The sequence below is a fragment of the Dryobates pubescens genome, chromosome 9 (genome assembly GCF_014839835.1).
Source record: "Dryobates pubescens isolate bDryPub1 chromosome 9, bDryPub1.pri, whole genome shotgun sequence".
In the NCBI taxonomy this organism is placed as follows: domain Eukaryota; kingdom Metazoa; phylum Chordata; class Aves; order Piciformes; family Picidae; genus Dryobates; species Dryobates pubescens.
Window position 1 is genome coordinate 30,000,553 of NC_071620.1, and position 23,007 is coordinate 30,023,559.

The 23,007-nt window shown below is 40.1% G+C and overlaps 1 protein-coding gene across 1 annotated transcript in view; it reads right to left on the reverse strand.

Annotated features, from left to right (window-relative positions):
• GMDS (GDP-mannose 4,6-dehydratase) overlaps positions 1-23,007 on the reverse strand; it is a 370,458-nt gene that overhangs the window by 300,602 nt on the left and 46,849 nt on the right. Inside the window, exons 3-4 of the mRNA XM_009903807.2 lie at positions 18,975-19,062; positions 15,613-15,722 (exon numbers count right to left, since the gene is read on the reverse strand). Coding sequence (XP_009902109.1) covers positions 15,613-15,722; positions 18,975-19,062 — 198 coding nt within the window. The remainder of the gene's footprint in view (positions 1-15,612; positions 15,723-18,974; positions 19,063-23,007) is intronic.

A 23,007-nucleotide genomic window follows, 5' to 3' on the forward strand; every position in this document is an offset into this window, starting at 1 on the left:
GCTCTGATCTGATGAGATCCACCAAGTGCTATACACACCTGTAACTCAGAGACTTGCATCATTGTCCTGGCAGGGGGGAATATTAAAGAAAAACAACATAGGAGTTGGAGTAATACAAATTTGGGGTTTTTTTTTGAAACACAAATACAGAGAACCATCAATCAATCACCATAAGTTTGGGGTGAAGTAATGTCACGACTGGAGCCTGCTAATAATAGTGCCTGAAACAGCAAGAGTAGTTAACACATTGAAAAGTCTGAATTATTCCCACAGAACACAACACCTGAAAAACACCAAAGTATTCGTTTATCCAGAGGAGTTTGATAAACATAACTAAGTCATTAGAACATGCCAGTACACTCTATAAAGTGCTCCATGCAATCTGTGCTATGTCTAAATAGCTGTAACACGCATGTTCTGGAGAAGCAGCCCATGCATTTTTGAGGCCAGCCCATCTTTGAACCTCATGCTTTGAAGCAGGAAACCATAAGCTGAAGTTTTTTCATTCTGTAGTGAAGAAAGCAAGGTTCTTACAAAACACTTGTAGGATGCTGTAATGGGTTGCCCCAGTGACAGACCATAGAATCAGAGTGCTGGTTTGGTTGGAAAAGGCCTCTAAGACCATCAAGCCCAATGGCTGAGAACTTACAAAGGCAGTGGCACAGAGGGGCTGCAGTCCTTGCTACGTGAAACTTTACACCTATATTAGCAGCACAGTCCAAAGGGACAACCAAAATACCATTGCACCTTGCTGATGCAGTTGACCTGCTGCTTTTCACTATGAAATAAAACAGCTACAGAGCCACGAAAGTGTAGGTCTCTAGAACAAGGACTTGAAAAAAGTTAGCTATTAGTAGGGAGGAGGCGCTAAAGACTATTATGCCAGAAGACACTCCTTGTCTGGGGGTAAAAGGGTCCTGTGGAGGATTCAACACATATATAGAGAGCAATTAAAATAGAGCTTTGGATTCGAAATTACTGATATGAGGCATCAGACCCAAGGAGTCTCCATTCACCTTTAAAATCACCTTGCTGGCAACAGAATTTTGTGATCAGCCATATCAAGGAGTAGGTGCAGCAGGGTGTTTGTGCACGAGACCACCACTGAAACAGCATCACCCCTACACTAAACCTTGCAGGGCATTTATTAATTATTTTAATGAAGATTATGCTCAGGTAACTAGTTTCAGTCCAATATGTGACATAACAGAACATTTTCCTACCTTGGGCCAAGAGGAGGAAGAATGTGGAGTATCAGTCTCTCTGTCAAAGTGGGAACATGCGCATGTGACACATGATGATGTTCCTCTCTAAATGTCATCATATTCATGTCACACTGTTTAACACACAAAGATGTGACTTCCCTCTCATACGCATCTGATATTCTCCTTTCTGCTAAGGGAGTCAGACCTGCAAAACTATCCAGAAGCAAAAGCAGGCTGCTACAGATCCCCCGGCTTTCAGAATCTCTATGCTTTGTATTTGTACATTTTATTATTGTTGCAGATAGCTGTATCCACTATCCCCCTGAGATAAGGCCTGGCCTATTTTTCAAGAACAACTTGAAGATTAGGAGGTGGGAACAGATGGTTCTGGTCAAAGTCTTTTAAATCAATTCCAAAGTGTAATATTTTCACATAGTCCCCATGCTCACCACTGAGGAAAAAAAAAAAGGAAGGAAGGAAAAAAAAGGGGGGGGAGGGGAGGGAAGGGGAGAAAAGAAACTTCCATTAAGAAGGGACAATTGGGGGGGAAAAAAAGCCACAACGAACCATGAAACAGATTGATTTATCTGGTCTGGCTTTTGTACTTTAACTTGAGTTTTAATAAGTAATGAAACACTACACTTTTTCATCATTATTATTACCACCATCATCATTATTCCATCTAGCACGTGACCTGACAAATACTTGAAATCTTCAGCATTATTAATATATGGAAACCAGCTTTAATGACACCCTGCCCTGGTTTTGGACAGACTGCTTCCATTAAACTCTCCTTATTTCAACCCACAGGGCTTTTTTTGCGTGTTTCAGTCGCTCTCAATTGTTGGAGTGAGTCTTAGCACAGACTGTCTTAAAACCAGGTTACGCCCCAAGTAATTAATCGGTGCCACAATGCAGCTAAGTGTTATAATAATACAGCTCCAGATGCATAAAATGTGCTATCCAACAAGTTAATAAACATAGACTACTACTTTTTGCTGTCTTACCTCTTAATTTCACGTACCTTTTATATAAGAGATTCCTAGTTAGTTTTATAAAGGGGGGAGAAAAAACAAAAAAGAGAGAGAGAGAGAAATGAACAAAATTAAAGTTGGGAGATGAAATACCGTGATTAATAGTCAAACCCAGCATTATAGATAGCATAGCTTCCAGATTTCCTTGCCTGCCAGAAAAGCAAAATCTCACTGTAAACAGCACATTTTAAAACTAATTACAACATTTCCGTGTTAAGAGACACAGCATAATTAGAACCCCGCAGGAGAGCTACCATTTTATGAAGATGCTTCAAACTGCAGGCACTAACAACAATAACTATTCTCCTATTGCACTCTCATTTTCAACCCTGACTTCTAAAGCAAAGATTTGTAAAGCTAGTTTCAAGTGTTATGCGGCAGAGTGGGCAAATACACTAATACAGGTACTGATGAACATTGCAGTACAGAAAACAAGTTGACAGGCTACTATAGACTATAGTCAGGAAAAAAAGATCTAAAGTTTCCCCTTATTTACTGGTTATGCTTACAAATAATCACTTCTGTGCTTAAGTTTTAAAATGCATCAACCTGCATTTAGAGCAAACATCTCTGACTACGCTCTTATAACATACTGACAAAAACAACTGAAGTGAGCAATTTAATTTAGCAACTCTATAGTTCCTGATTTTATGTAAACCTCCTGAGTTTGTACAGACTGCTTCATGTGGGCTGAAAGCTGAAGAAAGCAAAAAATTAGCACGCATTCATGAAGATGAAGAATCTACAACAATCAGCACCAATGTTGTGCAAATACCAGGCAAGTTAAAGCCAAGCAAAAAAATGTGTTTAAAAGGACAGTCTGAAGTAAGGTGCTGAACAGTGTGTTAGTGGAAGAGGTCCATCAAAGGTATTAATTGCTTCATTGAAGTTATGTTCTAACATTACACACAATGGGCTGCCCAGAAGAGCTGTTACGCCCACATCAGAGCCCACTTTGGGTTCAGGAGGTGCCTAAAGCAGCAGCCTCCTGTGTTGGAGATCTCCCATCTGGTAACAGCAGCTAGGGATTAATGCACCAAGGAACCAACACCACCCCAGCCGAGGTCTGGTGACAGACAGACAGTCTTCCACACCCCATGTGCACCTCAGCATGTTCTTCTCAAGATCACAGTCATAGTGAACGAAACCCACTTCAAAAAGCTCTACAATTGTTCATGAAGTTTTTATTCATAACAACATATAATTACATTGTGGAAAAAGTTCCTCTTCAAATACTAAAGACAAAACATTCACCCTTTCATACCCCACACACAACCAGAAGTGCTGCCTACTTAAAAAAAATAAATCCAGCCATAAATTACAATTTAAGCTACGTTTAATTAAGGTTCAATTGCTTCCTTGCCTGAAAGCGTAATTATGTTTTCAATATATTGTTCTTGTGACCTTTAAATCTTCAGATTATTTACACTCCATGGCATTAGAATGCCACGTTTCACTGTTAACAGAGCGGTTTAACATCTAACAGTAAATACGCACACAGAGCGTGTCACTGAGAGATACCCCTCGTACAAAAACCTTAACATTTGCTCACAGCAGCAAAGGCAGCTTTAATCTGCATTTGCTGACAGTGAAGATAATGTATTGCAGACAGTTCTGTTCTGTCCATGGGTCTTGCTATATGAAACTTTTGCTTCCCCCCCTACTCTTTTGTGGCGTTTCTTTGGTTGTTTGGTTTTGGTTTCTAACCAAATTGTTCTTGGATTAAAGCTATTTCATCTCTATCGAGGCAATCACAGGATCCGTGGAAAAGCTGCCCAGTGGATGGTGTTATTTTGAGAGTGTCACATGTGTTTTTTTCAACCATTAAATTGCAAGAATATCACTGTTCTTAGGTCACTAAATGGACATCTGCACTTTCATAAATTACTGCTATTGATCAGTTGTGTGTCATTGTTTTGAAAGTCTGACTTCAATGTGCCTCAGTGTTAATCTGTACATTTCCACCTATTTAAATCAAAGCACTGGAGAGAAAGTTCACGTCATTTGCTTCGATTTATTTAGTATATGAAGAATACCTTGCACTAATATCTATAGGGAAATTCTAGTTCAGTACTTTAACCACAAACATTAGGCAGTAAATTACAAGTAATAAACTAGCTACACAATTGGAACATGCTTAACAGCACACAATTCTCCAGAAATCTACCCAAGGTTTTGGTCTTTAACTAACCTGCTTGTCATTAAACCTTGATGAGCACCAGCGTTTACAGCCCAATTTCCTAGCACGGGTTTCTCACCACTGTAAGTTTTTCAATATTAAAATGATGCAGCAAACAAACACAGTAACACTATCAAATGCAATTACTGACTGGCAATTGTGACATTCAGTAATGATGCCCTGATAGATCTAAATGTGAAAAGGCAGACTACACAGCATCAAGAAATACTGATATCTGAAGAGAGCCAAGGTGCCGGACACGGCAGAAACAAAAATCTGCAGGCAGCAAATCTTCCCAGACACTGTGAGAATCCCATCCAGGGACTGGAGTGCCCTTCATATCAGACCTTGGGACAGTCACTCAGTCCCATTTTCTTCCATTAAAACTACTGCAACCATCTTCAGGAAAATCCACTACATGAAAATAAACCTGAAAGGTTTTACAGAATTTCTCATGCAGTGCATTTGACAAGAACTCTCCCTTATCAGCTGCTTTCACATCATGTTGTTTCAATTAAGTTGTACCTTCTGAAAACTGCAGGAAGAATTACATACCATTTTATTTCAGATAAAACTTGCAAGGACTGCTCCTATAATTAAAGCCTAGACATGGAGGAGATTACAGTATAGAATAGATCAGTATCAGAAATAATTAGCATTGTACATTAGCCTCCACTCAATGCAATTTTCAGTCTGTTGTTTGGGTTTTTTTTTCTCCAGTGGCATTGGCATTTTTGATAACATGTTTTTAGTAAACTAACTGAAACTTTCCCTGTCTCCACAGACTCAGGTGTGCTGAATGTGTGCATTTCAGGAGCAGTTTTTAGAGCTTTGCAATTAAATTTTACTGCCCAGCTAACTAAATACATAGGTTGCATATGCCTTGTAATTAAAACACGTCATTTCTGGAGGATGTTCTTTGCCATGGGAGACTTTTAGAGACAAGCCAAAGGAAAAATATGACACCCATATAAAATCAGAACAGCTCCACAGAACTCATGGCTTGTTACATAAACACAGACAAAGCTTAAAAAAAAAAAAAAAATTTAATCAAGAATATTAAGCATATTAAAATCTTTAAAGCAGTGCTTCCAACATCCAGCATCCTTTAATTTGTTTTCACATCCCTGTTTGATGCTGTATCCTTTGTTCTGATGGTATGCCAGTGAAATTGCATCACCACGAAGCAACATTATGCAAGAATGTCTGGATAAAATTAAAATGCTATTTCTCAGCATCGCACAGTCACAGGAAAAAAGCAGTTTGGGCACTCATAATGCAATCATGCAAGCCAATACAGTAAGTAAATGCTTAATGGAAAACAAAAAAAAAAAAAAAAAAAGGCAATGGAAAGCTCATATGGACAACTGTATGGGAAGATAAACCACCAGACTGCTCCTCCTATTGCTCTAACCACAGTTTTTGAATCCAAGGCTACTGCCAAAGATGCCCAATACCACTCCACTGCTCAGAAGTTAGAGCAATAAAAGCTAATAGAAGTTGAAAAGAACTGAATTTATATATTAAAAAAAAAAATATAATTAAAATTGTTACAAACAATCTGATCATCTGTGAAACATCTCCAACTGCTCCAAAAAACATGTTGCACATTAGAGCACAAGCACTGCTACAGATTTCTTTCAGAAGCGAGTGTTTCGTATGAGCAAAAAATGTTCAGTTGTTCCTAAGTTACAGCTCTGAATTGTCTTGGAACAGAACTGAGAAATCTCCTGGATAACTGTTTCCTGCCTGCTAAAATACTGCACACAACACAACAGGACTGAAGTTCAGCAGCAGTATTTAAAGGTATTATCCATAAATCCCAGATGCACACTGTTTACAAAGTAAACGATCATCCCATTTGCAGGAGACACTCAGCAGAGACACAATATTCCATATGGCTTCCCTTAAGAGCATTGCTAGAAACAGAGAAATAAACACACCACCAAGTGACCCTATACATCCCAAAATGATAATCACACCTTTTCTTAAACGACAGGAATTTCAACATGGTTAAGTTAGACAGCTACAAGTTTCCAACACTGACAGAATTTATTGACTAACAAAGCAAAGACAACCTCATTTTAGTTCTGGATCTCGTATATTATGTTTCCTCTGCAATATCTAAAGTGTTCGAGAAAAACAGAAACTTCTGTCCAGGGAACGGTGGAATTAATTCCTGTTAATATGAGCGTGCTCTGTCACTCCTGACCACAGAGCCATTTGAAATCACAGGTTCTGCAAGCTTAAACCTGCATGTCTCATGACCACAGCTCTTTGACAGAAATGTTTCGTGCTCTTTAAGTTATCTCTGTGATGTTTTGCAGTATAAGAAAAACAAGCAAACCCCCTTGTGATGCAGAAAATGCTGCATTTCTCTTGCTTGCATTCCTGCAAAACACAGGGAGTAGCTGCAAGGCGCAAAGAGTTTCTTGTAGAGATGAACGAAACCAAGAGGACACACACTTTTAAACCTGCAGAAACCACCAAGCCAAACTTCACAGAACAAAGAATAAATCCAGGGTTACTCAGCAAGAAGGCTACAAACATGCACGTACACACACACCCCAGCAGTCCTAATAATCCTAAAGGGAAGAAGGGAGGGAAAAAAAAATAATAAAAAAAAAGAAGAAAGAAATGCTGCTTTGTTATGCAAATTCACCATTTCAAAACTGAGCAAATTAAATGATGTCATTCACACTAATATCCTCACTTCCACAGAGAAGATGCAAGAGACAACAACCACCTTCACTCCCCAGCGATCCCCTCACAAACATTTCTTTCAGTGAGGTTTACCTTAAGCCTGAGTTGGCAGCACTTAGCTCGGTAAGAATTACAGGCTTTTGGAACTGCTTGTTTAAAAGAGTTGGCATTTGTTCTGCTAACCTAATTTATTCAAATGATCAATGCAACACATCTCTAACTGCGCATTCACAGGCATAGGTTCCGTTCCTAGAGCAGCAGCTTAGCAAATGTATTCTTAAAATACAAACAGGCAGCCACATTATTTCTTCCAACGATTTAATATGCCTCCATGGATGAGAGTGCAGGGGTACACTACAAACTTTAAAACATGATATATCAAATGAATTTAATAGTAAGAAAAAAAAAGGATTAAGATCACTTCATATTATTCCTCATCCAACAAATCAAGCAAACCTCTTCATTTACTAGCTGTGCTTTACCAGTGCTCCAATAGCAGATATTGCACAGCACTCTTCTATTAATGCTTATTAAAATTGCCACTTTAATTTGACGACATTAAATAAGCACTAAAACAAACCAAAACACATCTGGATGTCAGAGTTCTTACAGTGGCATGCTACAGCATGCGAAGAAGGATGCTGAAAATCGCCCCCCTTTCCAAAAACCTGCACTGTACTCTGAGCTCAGTAAATTCTAGCAGCTATTGTGAACTGCAATACTTGAACTGAATCAAATACTCTGTTTTTTACACCTTTAAGAAAGAAATTACACTGTAGTTTGGTCTTCTCACCAGCCCAGCGAAGGGAGTGGATGGATCATTAAAACAACCAATCTGAGAAAAAGCAACATTACAAGAGAAACAAGCTGTTCTCGAGAGAGAAACCAGCCAGGTATCACCACGTTGTTGTCACAGTTTTTCAGGCAGTTGGGTTAAAAAAAAATATTTGTTTACAGAAAGTGAAACCCTAACTGCGGTCTCACAGAACCATAAATGGTGAGGCAAGTGTTTTGCCCTGGCTGAGCATTCACAGTTGTAACAGAAATAAAATGACCTGTACCTTTAAGATAACACCCCAAATCGACTCCTCCAGCCTTGACAGAATTTCTAGACTACTCCAGTCATACCGCAATAATAATTTCTCAGCTTTTTTTTTTCTCCCCCCAATCCTCCCACTACAGTATCTTAAAATCCCAGGGCTTGAGCAATCACTGACATCAAAGCCTTCCATTCTACCTTTTATTTCAGGATCGTCCAACTCCAGAATTTTAGATGCAGATGAGCACACAACAAAATATGTTAATGCCTAGATGACTGCAGCTATTTCGTAGCCATTAATTTTGTACTTCATAAATACTACTAAGTTGAGTACCATACTGCATTTATTAATCAAACACTTCCAGAGCCAGAGCTGCAGTTCGACTCATTTTAACAGCAAATCTAATTTTGGGGATCAGGGCAGAACGAGCTGGAGCTCTTTTTGTAAAAACACTGCCACTTGAGCAAACCTCACCAAAGAATGCTTGCCTGACTGAGGACTGACATTTCCTCTCTCTAACTTGCTTAACTACAGAATAGACATTCTGGCCAGCTCCTGCAGTACCCCAAGGCAGCTGTAGATCACTTTCAGTTGCAACTTGTGAATACTTTCTTTTTCTATCTGTCTCTTTATTTTGACATGCAATATTATGTTAGCTGATTTCAATCATGTTGCATGAGTGGATGACATACCTTAAAAGATTAAGTTTGGCCACCTGGGACTACTCCAGAAATTCAGTACTTTACAGCATCTCCTACCCTTCTTCATCCTCTCTGCGCCCGCATTATCAATAGTAGCTTTCTTCCCTGTTTTATGCCTAACCACAAGTTGTTCAAGGCTGCAGCTGATACAAGTCAGCTTGAAGTGTTGCTCCCAGTGTGTACAAGGCTCTGCTGCCATCTATTTGACACAAGAAACAACGCTGCAAATGCTGCAGTTGGATTTCCCTTCCCTTTTCCAAGATTTGCCTTCTTTTTGTTCCAGCTTTCTCTTCCCCTGCAGAAGCTGCAAGAAGAAAACCACCAGGGAAGTTTTTAACCACTCCTCCCCAGTCATACCCCGAAGGAGAAATCACTTCAGCAATTATTTCTGCAATGAAAAATAGCTCAATGATGGCAGAGATTGAGTTACTGAAAATTCACATAGAATAATATCATAAAACTCTCTACTCTAAAAAGGGAATCCAGTCTAACAACCTTCTACCTTTTATAACCTATAGCAAGAGGCCAGCTATAAAGTTTGCTTTAAAGCAATTATTTTAAAATTTGGAATTTAATTATGTAGGAACAGAGCTCTTCAAGGGCTTGATGTCAGCAGCTACCTGACTAACTGGGGCTGTGGCACTGAAGCGATGTGGAGATGCCATCCCTCTTTAGTACACAGGACTCAAAATTCAGAATTCAGTGAGGAAGCCAAATTACAAAGCCTTAGAGCAGAAACCACACAAAAAGCATGAGCTGAAGGAGGTGGTGCTTTATCTGTCATCACGGTCACAAAGATAAACACCACTTCATTCATCACGCAGCCAGCCTGCTTTGTTCACGGCTGCATAGCATAGGAACAGTGCCTATAAGAATCCCTCACTAAGCTTCTGGCAAGAGACACCCTCTGAAGATGCAGAAACCTTAGAGGAATCCATAATCATCAGCTACAGACCCATGGTAGTATATATTCTGCTCTTTAATGATCATGGAATCATAGCATCATCAAGGTTGTAAAAGACCTTTAAGACAATCAAGTCCAACCACCAGCCCAACACTATTATGAACACTAAACCACGGCCCAAACTGAATTACCAAGCCATATGGAAAAGCCTCATTTCAGAACTCAGCCTGGCCTTTTTGACAGCCCTGATGAAGCTCTCAAGTACTCTGTTGGGGTTTTTTTATTATTTTAGATGGTAGTTCTCCCAATACCCAATACACTTAAACAACATCTTGGTGGAAATGTGCTTCAGCATTTACCCTAGAAATGATCCATAAGGGAAAACAAACAAACAAACAAAACCCAACAAAACCAAACACAACAAAATGAAATATTACAAAGCAGGGATGCAGCCTTGGGGGAACTATGGGGTGCCCCTCTAAGAAGGTGACACAGCCAGCAGACTGAATTGGGTTTGGACACATACTTTTTGGCTAATGAAATGAGCTGCCATACATTCTAAATTAGAAATAACTTGACAGGATCTTGAGACAATAAGCTATTTTATAAAGCATAACTATACTTCATAAAATTAAGCTTTGCCAGGCTTGGTTTTGCCTATGAAAATTTCTGCTACATCGGTACAACAGAGTGCTGCTGATATTCTTTACAATCAGCTAGACTAGATCTTGCTAACACTGAACAGCCAAACGGATTGTTTTCTAAAACACACACCCCCAAAAAAATTCCATTAACTGTCTCAGAAGCTGTGAGCTTCTACAAATCAGAACAAGCTTAAAACCTGTGCAAAAAATCGAGGAGCACAGTGAACTATAAGAACCAGGAGGTACAGGACGTAAAAAGTTGATCATGCAAGCTGCAATGCACAGTTCTAAGCCTTGTTACTAATGCAAGGGTGGAAGGACTTTAAAATTACTTACTTCAATTATTTACCTTGCAGTGTTGTATGAACAAGGTTGTATCAAATTGAAAAACAACTTTCGCCATGAGGAAGCATTGCAGGATCAGACTCAGACGAAGAACACAGCATATATACACATATAGACTGACCTTACACATGTACATGCATATAAACACTTTAGTGTCATCATCAGGATGAAAACAGACACAGCCTCATTAACAGGCATGGGGTTGAAACTGATGAGTAGCTCATAACATTCTTTTGGTTCACAGGAATTAGGGGCCAGTACTTGATGCAGACAAAAATCACAAAATAATCAGAAATGAGCAAGTTCTTTAATGCTGTCAACATGGGGACAGAGGAGACAAAAGGCTTCTTGAGATTAAGTGTTCTCTTTGGAAAACACAAAGTACAGAGGGGGAAAAGGAGGAGCTGAATTCATTAGACAAGAGTAAAGAGAACCTGACTCAAGTGAGAGGTTATATGCTAAAAGCTGATTAACTTTTACAGTGCACCTTGCATCTAACAGTGGTGGAGTTTTGCTTCTTAAAACCAATTCTTGATGGACTCCAAGACTCCATTGTCTTCAAAGACTGAAATCTCAACAAAACCTTAATGTCACGTAAGCTAAAGAGCAAAGAAATTTTCTCACTGCATCTTGCAAGAAGAAAAACAACAACAAACTAAGCATTTAACAGCTTTTTAAAACACAGTTGCAGACAAGTCAGGTTTTCCTCTTCAATCACACGTTGATGCCTTACACGGAAGGAACAGCTATCACAGAAAAGTCAACCCATTATTTTTGTTTCTTGAAACAGATCCACTATAAAGTTTCTGGCAACAAATAACAGGAGTAAGTATGCAAAACAACCTCCTACTACCCACTATAATGTGAAGAAGTAAACTGAGGAGTTGTGGCTATCTGCACCACAGCTAGACTGGGCTAGGCAACTACTGGAATGGCAATAGCCATAAAACCAGAGACTTTTCCTCAATCCTGTATTTAACTGCTCAGTGCAGCATGTTTCAGGTGCTGAAAGCACAAGATCTTTTACTAAGGTTACATAGAATCATAGAATCAATAAGGTTGGAAAAGACCTCAAAGATCATCAAGTCTAACCTGTCACCCAAGACCTCATGACTACTAAACCACGGCACCAAGTGCCATGTCCAGTCCCCTCTTGAACACCTCCAGGGACACTGCCCTTTTGCTTCAGAAATCTGTTAAGGGGAAAAAACCAAACCCACCCAACAAAAATACCCACCACTTTACTACCTGTGCCAGTTCAATACAAATCAAAACCATCTTTCAGCACAAATATTTATGAGGTCACCTGTTCTTAAGAAAAAAAATAGTTACAAGTTCATTTTTATGTATGTGCATCTACTGAAACACTGAGCTTTATTGAAAGAGTGGTCAGTCATTGCAACAGGTTGCCCAAGGAAGTGGTTGAGTCACCATCACTGGAGGTGTTATAGAAAGGTGTAGATATGGTACTTCAGGACAGGTTTCAGTGGTCATGGTGGTGTTACGTTGATGGCTGGACTCCATGATCTTAGGGGTCTGTTCCAGCTGAAACAATTCTATGATTCAAAGAAACACTGATATCATTTTAGCCAACCTAGTACTTGGACAATTGATTTTCAAGACTTTCAGCAGAGAGGTAAGAGTATAGCATTATGGATAACAGACTTCAGATAGAGCCACCTGCATGCTGCCTAGACACTGATAGGTTACTATTTAGAAGCAATACACTGTAAGTAATCACTGAGTAAATGAAGATATATCAAGACCAGCTCACTGGATTCCCAAAGCACTGAATGCCAGAGCAGCAGGACCTACAAAAAGCAGGCAAAGAAAAATGAGGCTAGACTATTTACCTCACAACTACCAAGTGAATGTGCTACTGTTTTCCGAGCATCCAGTGGAGAAGCTGCGGTGTGGAGAGCTAATCCTCATTTCTTACCAAAACAGGCAGGAATGCACACTGGATAATTTGTTCCTACTGATGATATCATCTTGTTAGGTCTACTGCTTTTAATAAGGAACATATCTCAGCCTTCCTTCACTTTCTCCCATATACAAGACCAGATCAGCCTCTCAGTGACCTACTTTATGAGTCACAGTCTTCACTACTTATGATTCAGAAAAACTTCTTCTCTGACAGTATTTCCCAGACTACTGTGGGTTCATTCCAAGAACCAATTTCATCTCCATGGGTTTCCTACAGGAAACCAGACCAACTTCCTATTATTTTATTTTCCTTCATTTCAGCATAGCTCACATAAACTAACTGGAAGTGAGAGTGATAGAAAACTTTATTCTGCATAAACACAAGCCAACATAAACACCACCAAAAAAAATACTGAAGACGTCACCGGTTCAAAGTCACCAGAATGTGAAGCAAGCTAAGATTAGAAGTTCTCTTCCCTCTCTCCCCAAACATGGTGCACACAGGCTAAAACAGTGAGTTTACATAACCAAACTTTATATGCTCAGTTCTCTGGTGAAGACATTGATCCCTACAGGTGATCAATTTTTACTCCTCCTTCTAACACTGGGAACTGTTTTAAAATGTAAGCACTGTTGTGTTTAAGTTGTATTGATACCACAGACAAGTCTCCCAAACACCTCAGGCAGCAGACTTGAGATGCCCATGTTCTCAACTGCGACAACAGAAGTATTCCTGGAGAAGAAGAAGCAGCAGCAAACCCTGAAGAAGTCCATTTAGACCTCCAGCAGAACTTCAGCATTGCCTAAGTATTGGCCTGCTTCATGCAGGCTAGCTTCTAAGAGCTTCATTGTGCATTAAACCACATTAGATCTCCAAAAGCCAAGACTCAGGCCTGCATGGGCTCAAAATATTCATGCAGTGAGATACTTGAGGAATAAACTTTCCCACAGCCCATACCAGTGTCATTCAAGAGCCTATAGCAGCATCATGGTAAGCTACAGACCTGGGGATGTGTGATTGGAAAGTTACGACTTGGAGAGAGACCAGGAGGTATTGGTTGACAGTTGATTAAATATAATTCAGTAGTGTGCCCAGGTAGCCAAGAGAGACAGTGGCATCCTGGCTTGCATTAGAAACACAGTGGCCAGCAGGAATAGGGAGGTGATCATCCCCCTGTACTCAGCACTGGTAAGGCCACATCTCAAGTATTGTGTTCAATTCTGTGCCACTCACTACAAGACGGACACTGAGGCTCTGGAGCATGTTCAGATAAGGGCAACAAAGCTTGTAGTAGCCTGGAGCACATGACCTTAGAGGAGCATCTGAAGGAGCTGGGATGGTTCAGTCTGGAGAAAAGAAGGCTGAGGGGAGATCTCACAGCTCTCTATAATTATCTAAAGCTTCCTTCAGAGCTTCAAATCCCTTCAAATAACAGTAGGGGAAATGGTTTCAAGCTGCATCAAGGAAGGTTCAGGCTGGATGTTAGGAAATATTTCTTCACTGAAAGGGTTGTCAAACATTGGAATGGTCTGCCCAGGGCAGTGGTGGAGTCAAGGGTTGGACTGATGATCTTTGAGGTCTCTTCCAACTGGATGTTTTCTGTGATTCTGCTATCATCACCACCCCTTCATGAATGCCATCCCAGTGCTGTGATTTGAGCTGTGGGCAGCTGGAGCAGATACACGGAAATAGTTTGGGACTAGAACATTAGTACTATAATAACACCACCTAAGAGTGGTATAAATTCCATGGAGATTGTTATCCAATGCTCTAGTTCAAAGACAGAAATGTTGGGACACCTTGCTTTGGGCTGTCAATACCCAGCAATGTTTGCTGCTCAGGTTTCATGTTGCAAAGCAGCAGTTAAACTGTCTTCTGGACTGAAGACATCCTTGGACTCGTGTCACCTTGTTTTCACACTGCCGTACCAAAGCTAATAAGCCAAATCAGTCTTATGCTTAGCACAAACTGATTAGATCAACCATGTAAGCAAAACTGCTCTCTTTTCATCTCTAAATTTTGCTGTTTTCTGATAACCACTGCATTCTCAACACGATTTCCTTACACTGCGATTCAAGGTTCCCAGAGTGCAAACAACCACACAATGAAGTTTTTAGGAAAGCTGACTTACAAAACCAAAGCCAAGCTGATTTTCATGAGGCTTAAAAATCCTTCAGTTCTTACCTCAATACAGGGCGGAGAACATTTCCACTTCAGAACACTTTCCCGTTGCACACAAGGACAAGACACTTGTCTGACACAGAACTTACTGTAATAAAAATTTGCTACATGGCCATTGGTTTTAGTTTGTAATCATGAAGTATGAAAGAAGTGTTTGCAAGTAAATAGAAGTCACCTCTTAGTAAAGTGAGCTTTGGCATGACCCATGAATCAATATTATCTTCTCTTCTATACATTTTCTTCCCTTATGACGTAGCAGCACTTGCAGGGTCAAGTCACTCACCCTCAACAAGTCCTTTTTGTTTCAGTTTCTAAAACTTGATTTTTCCAACCAGAGATATTCACCAGCTGCCTAAAACTGGCACAGGTGAAGCCACTCTAGGAGTGAAATACTCAGGCACATTCAGTTATTTGAATGGACATGGATGATGTGCATTAAAGTTCAGAACTTCTCCATGAGGACTGATGAGCAGCAAACTTGTTTCACCTAGCAGAAAATCAGATTTTAAAACTGTGGTGTTTGTTGATAGTGACAATTGAACCTCTTTTATTCTGACATCTGAACACATATTCAGTCGCCAGACCCGTGCAGTAATTTAGTACCACGGCAAACACAAGTGTCTTGATTTAAGACAATGTTTGCCCAAAGTTAGAAGCTCTTAAAACATATATACATGCTGCAGTCTAATACATAAAAGCAGGGTATCACCAACCACAGCACACATTCACAATGCTCAGAAGCTACTCACCTTGACATGACTTTGAGCCCCCAGGTTGTATATCTCGGAGGGTTTGACTTCATTGATAATCTTCACCAGGCAGGTGCTGTCAGTGAGATCACCATAGTGCAGCTTCATGTCTTCAGAGGTTAAGAACACAGAGTTAATATTCTAGTCACAGAATAATACAGCACTCTCAATCCAAACCCTATTCCAGGTTTAAAAGTCAAGTAAACATTTATCCAAAAACTTTAAGAAATCACCAGCTGAACAAGGTTTTGCTTGGGTTTTTTTCCCCTGCTTTAAGCCCAGGACATATTTCCCTGCAAGAGAGAGATGAATCCCTTTTCAGGTTGTCTTTTCAATTATCTTATTTACCTGGCAACATTCACAAAATTTAATAGTTTTAGACTTCATTAACCCCGGCTGTACAAGTTAGAACAATGTCATATACAGAATTTCAGCTACCAAAAACCAAATCAAACCAAACAAAAAAAAAATCATTGGAAGTCTAAACTAAATAATCTTTCAATCAAAAAGGTTTCTAATAGTTTCTTAAGCATGCATTGATTGCTTTCTCCTCCTTCCCAAAATATTGCACGTGTTTAAGTTCACAAGATGAGAAAAGCGCCTAAGATACCAACGTTTAGGTAACATTACAACACAACACACTGCATTTATCACTCTTGGGTTTCTATTTAAAAAAAAAAGACAGATACACACTGGAGAGGAATTTCAGAGAATGTTGTGTCACTGAAATATGCATTGTGATAGTGCACACCAAAATCCCAAACACGATTGTACACATAGCAGTTACTCATCCTTTCCCTGCTGAGTTACTTTGAGTTGTGTGTGGAAAACTGGGTGAGAGCATGAAACCAGCTCAAGTCACATTCAAAAGAGCAGGTTGCAATAGCTTAGTAACTTGTCCTTAGTTTCCAACCCTAAGCTGTCAAGAAATTGTTCCAGAAGTGAAATTCATTCTGGTCAGACAAGTTTCATTTTCCTCTTATTTGAAAACAAACAAACAAAACCTAAACCCCCCATATATCCACACCACCACGCTGTTATTCATAAATCTATTCAAGGAAAAATCTTATCATGACTATTCATGAATTAGCTGTTTACATTCACTTGACATATTTGCATAGAATTTCATTTTGTGTTTTTGACTTTAATAAATTTGTTTACATTGTCCTGTCTCCAGGGGCCAAAAAAGAGAGGAAATTCCCATTTCAGTACAGTTTAACAGTCTTCTCATTTGACCATGTCAGCACTTTTGGGGGACTCTATCAAATGGTTTCTTCCCCCCCTTTTTTTTATTCTTTATTTTATTCTGAAACCAAGAAGTACAAGGTCTATTACAGAAACCTACCAACTGATTTTAAATGAGGCAGAAATATGTGAACTCAGGTGTCCAGCTTTACACTCTCTTATCTAAGAAATACCTGAGGCTGTTCACGTTTATGAAGTGCTACAGTCCAGCAGATCACACCATAGTACTGCAATCTGCTTTTACATCCACAGTGCTTGAGAAGGACAGTTCTGAAAAGACCCAGCAGAAACTGTGGCTCACAGGTAAGGGAATGGTAATGCAACTTTTTTTACAAGAACAGATAACTGATTAAATATGAGGGCCAGCAAGCAGGTTATGACCCTTTTGGTATGTACACATCAGTTAGCCATATTGTGGCCTGCCTTCAGTCCTGCCATGCTGTGCTGGAACAAGACCACATTTCATAGATCATATGTAAAACTAGTAACATTATCCAGCCTTAAAACCTCCTTAGCAAGCAATAGTTTCAGGGCTCACTTCCGGAAATGACTTATTTTCCTTCCAGCTCTCCCAGCTTTTCTTTTGGTGAAAGATGTTCACTGTCTAAAGTTCATCATCTTGCAATGTGGAATCAATTCCTCATGGGAAGAACATACAGGGCAAAGACAAAATTAGGGTTTGCTCACATCTAACACTATTGCTTCTTTGCTTCCTCCAGCACTGCCTGGAAACCCATTGTTTCCAAACAGTTTCCATGGAGCAGCCTTTCCTGAGACTCCAAGTCCAATTCCTCTTCCTCCTCCCATTCATATGGCTGCATTCCTCAGTTTAAGAAAAGGAGATAAGTGGAGAAAAACATATAAAATCTGCTTTCTTACACCTCTTTCCTTAAGAGTTCATGCACATATTTATCACCACCTACACTGTCTTCTCAAAGTCACATTTCATATTCACAAGATGGTCCTCACAATACACAGGTTCCTGTTTGATTTCTTTTGCTTCATTTTACCTCATGAAACTCAAAAGCAAGTCATGGGAAACAGTTCTTATATTGTCCCTGATGGAAGCACAACCTTCAGAGTTCTTCAAGAAGATACTTTATTCCTTTTCACTCCTCACTTCATTAGATATTTTAAGGAGCAATGTACAGTAAGCAGCAACTATTCACAGTAAATACCAGTGCTTGAGCTTCTTCTCATGCAGTTCACCTTCTTTAAGGTAATACACTCACAATTTTTGCAAAGTGTACACTAAAGGTAACAATTTCAGCATATTCTATACACTATTAGAAAATTTCCAAGAGCAATGACTTTCCTTTGGGAAAAACAAGTAATTGATTCCTTAGGTGCAGAAATTCAGGTCCAAAGATTCATTCTTCCTGTCATCAGTTAGAACTGATCATCCCTACTCATGCTGTCCCACAGGCTGTTCCCAAACCTTCATCTCCATCAGGCACTAAGAATCACAGGATAGTAGGAGTTGGAAGAGATCAAGAAGCTCACAAGGAAGGAGAATTGGAGTGTTTAAAATAACTGCCTAAAAAAACCCCTCATTTTATTCTGATATCTCAATGTTTTGAACTTCCCAAACTTCAGGTAGCTTTTTGCAGCCATTTTCCAGTTGCTGCTGCCAAGCTGTGTGTGAACTGAGTCAGCATTTCCACACCACAGAAAGCGCCTTCCTGGATCCTCTCATATCTTCCTCTCTTAATAACTCACACACAGAGGAGTATCTGTACTTTGTGTCACATTTTCATGGAGAAAGATCACCACTTTTCTTTTTGAGACAGAGCAACTAGCTAACAAGAGCAAAGAAAGGCAAGCTTAGCTATCAAGGACTTTTGTTTATTTGTGGTTTCTTGGTTTTGCTGGGGTTTTCTGGCTATTGTTTTGTTAGGTGGTGCTTTTTTGTTTGCTTTTGGTTGGTTGGTGGTTTGTTTTTTCCTTTTTTTTTTTAACCAGCCAATCCTAAGTCAAGCACAGCTTAAAATAACTACTCGTTAATAGCATTTAGGTGGAGGAAACTGGGATTCCCTTCCTGCTCCCAGGGACTTTTATCCACCAAACACAAACCACAGTCTAAAAAAAAACCCTTAAATATAAAAAACAAGTCTTACTTCCTTCAATGTGAGCCTGTGGGTTCTTATAGAGATGCTCAATGCGGCCTGTATTAAAAGAACTAGAGCGACGAACGATGCCATGCACCTGGGGAGTGAACAAGGAAAAACACAAAAGGAAAGTGGTAAACATTAAGAGGAATGTGTTCTTCATTGCCTTCACCATCACTCTTTTCATATATCTGGGCCTAACCCTTCTATCAGGTGATCAGAGTTTGTCTCTGCTCCTAAGGGCAGACAGTTATCTAAGTCATAAAAAAAATATTTGGAGACAAGCTCTGATGCTGTCAGATTTCTCTGTTTTGATACCCTTGAGTAGTTTCACTTTCTGCCTTGTTGACACCACTAACAGCCAAAGCATCACACAATACAGAAAAAAGGGGAAGTGCCCTACAGCAATATCTCCCAGGAAGAGCTGCCAGTGTTACTGTAGTCAGAGAAGCTGTATTTGAATCCTGAGATAACCACTGGCTGCAGAGATATCTTTCTGGAGCCAGAGACGTTAAGCACGGGAAAAGCAGCAGGAAATGAAGCTAGAGAAAAGAGAAGAGGGAAGTAAAAGACAAGGCCAGCAGCTGCAAGGTCCAAATATATTTTAGAAAAGAGCTTTTTTTTCACTTTCTGGGGTGTTGAAAGGACAGCCAGAACAGTCAGGGCTGTTTTGCGGACTCATGAGTCAGGTCTCTGGTGGGTTATGAGACAGGCAAGCCTATGGCTGAGACGCAGGTTGGAAATTTCCCTTAACCGCCCACGATGAATAAGTTGGTGAACATAATCCACTGGTTCTAAAACTGAAAAAAAGCCAACATTGCCCAATACATTATAGAGAAATTGTTCAGACTGATCCCATTTCCTCATGTAAGATAGCCTGCTGCCAAAATTCATGTTGGCTTAGGTTACCAGCTGCAGAAGCTGCACTGGCACAACTGAAATCAGGCTTCAGCATCTGCCTGTCCTCCACTTCTTCTTGCTCTTTCTTCCTAAAAATGATTCCGTACACTTTGACACATGCTACACTCAGTTTGGTTGAGCCATTGCTTTATTATCCTGCTTCATCTTAACTTGGACCCATGAGAATCATAGAATGCTAGAGATTGGAAGAGACCTCCAGAAATTGAGTCCAACCCTCCTGCAAAGCAGGACCATTTAGGGTAGGTCACACAGAAATGCATGCAGTCAGACTTTGAAGATCTCTAGAGAAGGAGACTCCACAACCTCTCTGGGCAGTGTCACATTAAAGAATTTTTCTCTTGAGAGCGAATTTAATGTGATTGAGTTAATATCCATTGCCCCTTGTCCCGTCTCTGAGTACCAATGAAAAGGCATCCTCCTGACAGCCACCCTTCAGATATTTGTAGACACTGATAAAGCCCCCTCTCAGCCTTCTCTTCTCCAGACTAAACAGCAGCCCCAGGTCTCTCAGTCCTTCCTCATAAGAGAGATGTTCCAATCCCTTAACCATGCTCATAGCTCTTCAGCTCTCAGCTGAACTCCCTTCAGTAGTTCCCTGTCTGTCTTGAATATTCCAGATGTCATCTAACTAGGGCTGACTAGAAGGGAAGAACCTCCCTCAATCTGCTGGACAGAGTCTTCTTAATGTACCCAAGTATTTGTGTTCTTGGCCACCAGGGCATATCACTGTGCCATGAATAACTTCTTATCAACCGGGACTTCAAGGTCCTTTTCTGCGGAGCTACTCTCCAGCAGGTCAACCCCTACACTGTACTGGTGCATGGTGCATGCACCAGCAAGAACAGGCAGTGTTTGGGGTTTGGGGTTGGATTGGGTTGGGTTTGTCTGGGAAATTTTGTTCTGAACATAACACAAGTGATGGTTATTGACACAGAAAAGACTTTTCATTCCATCTTAAGTCTGAAATGTAACTGAGTGTAACCGTGTGCACAACTGCAGAGTGAGACAGCTTGCTGCTGTCGGAATGACATTTTGGTGGCAAGATCTCCAACAGCTGAATAGCTTCATCTGTACAACTCATGAGTCAAATTTATGATGCCAATTTCCTTGCATAAAATCTCATGTGTGGCCTGCCACAAGACAGGCTCACTACCTGCCTTGATCTACAGTTCAAACACTAAAGTTTCCAGAACCAAGAAAAACATTTCCATTCCAAGGATCAAGGGGAACTGAGAAACATGGCTCCCTGAAAGAAATTTTCATCAAGCAATGGATTTATAAAGATAAATTTTCAAAGTGATATGGTTAAAAGCTCTATCAGAATATTTGCTTATGGAATACTTACTTACCCTGTGATAGGACAAGGGGTAATGGATATAAACTACAGCACAGGAGGTTCCGCCTCAACACGAGGAGGAACTTCTTCACTGTGAAGGTCACAGAGCACTGGAACAGGCTCCCCAGAAGGGTTGTGGAGTCTCCGTCTCTGGAGACTTTCAAGACCCATCTGGATGCATTCCTGTGTAACTTGTGCTAGATTCTATGGTCCTGCTCTGGCATGGGGGTTGTACATGATTATCTTCGGAGGTCCTTTCCAACTCCTGACATCCTGGGATCCTGGGAATGTGTGGATAATTCACATGGACAATAAGGTTTACAGAGAAACCCTGTTATAAAAAGTCATTTGCATAATAACTTGCAGTATTGGAAGGGGACCACAGGAGAGCTGGAGAGGGACTTTGTAAAAAGACATGTAAGGACAGGACAAGGGGTAATGGCCTCAAACTGGAAGAATGAGATTTAGATTAGATGTTAGAAGAAATTCTTTCCCACAAGGGTGGTGAGGCACTGGAACAGGTTGCCCAGAATGGAAGCTCCCACCCTGGAAGTGTTAAAAGCCAGGTTGGATGAGGCCTTGAACAAGTTGGTCTAGTAGGCATTGCCACCCATGGCAGAGCAGTTGAAACTAGATGGTCTTTAAAGTCCTTTCCAATCCAAACCAGTCTGTGATTCTATGATTCTCTTTTGCAAAGGCTACTAGAAATATTTTGAGTATTCAAACAAACACCTCTTTTGATGAGTAAAAATCACACTTTGCAGTTTTAAAGCATCGTTATTGTAAAGGAAGCTAACCGAAGTGCTCCACAACTCTTCCAGCAAAATGAAATAGTTTGGCTGAAAGTCCTGATGAGAGACTTTTTGAGCTCTCAATTATCCACCTCTGAATGAAATCGTGCTGAAATTCAAGTTCATGCTATGCATGCACCAATAAGCCAAATCTTGCCAGCTCAAAAACTTGATGAAAGACTGTGCTTGCGAGGGCTTTGTGTCAGCTGAATGACTGCAATACCAGCACTTTGCCAACCAGATGTGCTAAATGCAGCCACCACAGGACTTCAAAAAGCTTCAGCAAACAGATCTAGAGAGCCTGTTGCATCCATTGATAACAGGAAAACATGCAAACCCAGCTTTTCTTTTTTTTTTCTCTCTCTTTACTTCTTTCTCTCCCACTCCTTTTTTTGGTATGCACATACAAGAGAAAGAAAACCTGCCAAATGCTTAATCCATGACAGCAATATTACCGTTAAAAAACTGATGAAAGGTGCCTTTGTCTGCACAGGACAAGTGAAATGCAAACTTTGTGACAGGCCAAAATGTGTGCAAACTGGTTAATCTAGTTAAGAATGTGGATCAGTGAACCCTTCTCAATAGGGTTTAATCTTTAAATAGACCAACATTTAAAAAAAAAAAATAATAGAATTTAAAAAGTCAAATGAACCATCATAAGGAGGTTAAGTTACCACATGTGTCCAGTTATTCCAGAACAGAGGTCTCTAACTGGGAACACAGGGAAGAATTCCAACAAGTAGAGGGAGAGTTGAGGAACAAAACAAAAAAACCCTCTACCCAATTAGTGTAACCTCTCTGTTGTGAAAAGGGTTGCATTTCATTTTAGTGGCAGTTAGCAATTACCAATTTCATTGTGGACTCGGAGAGAGCATGTGCTTTTAAAGCAGCAGAGGCAACCTCAAAGACATCCTTCTTCCCCAAATGGAATGGAGAAATAGTAGAATTTATCAATTTACAACACTGGAAATTCAACGCCAATAAACTGATCAAT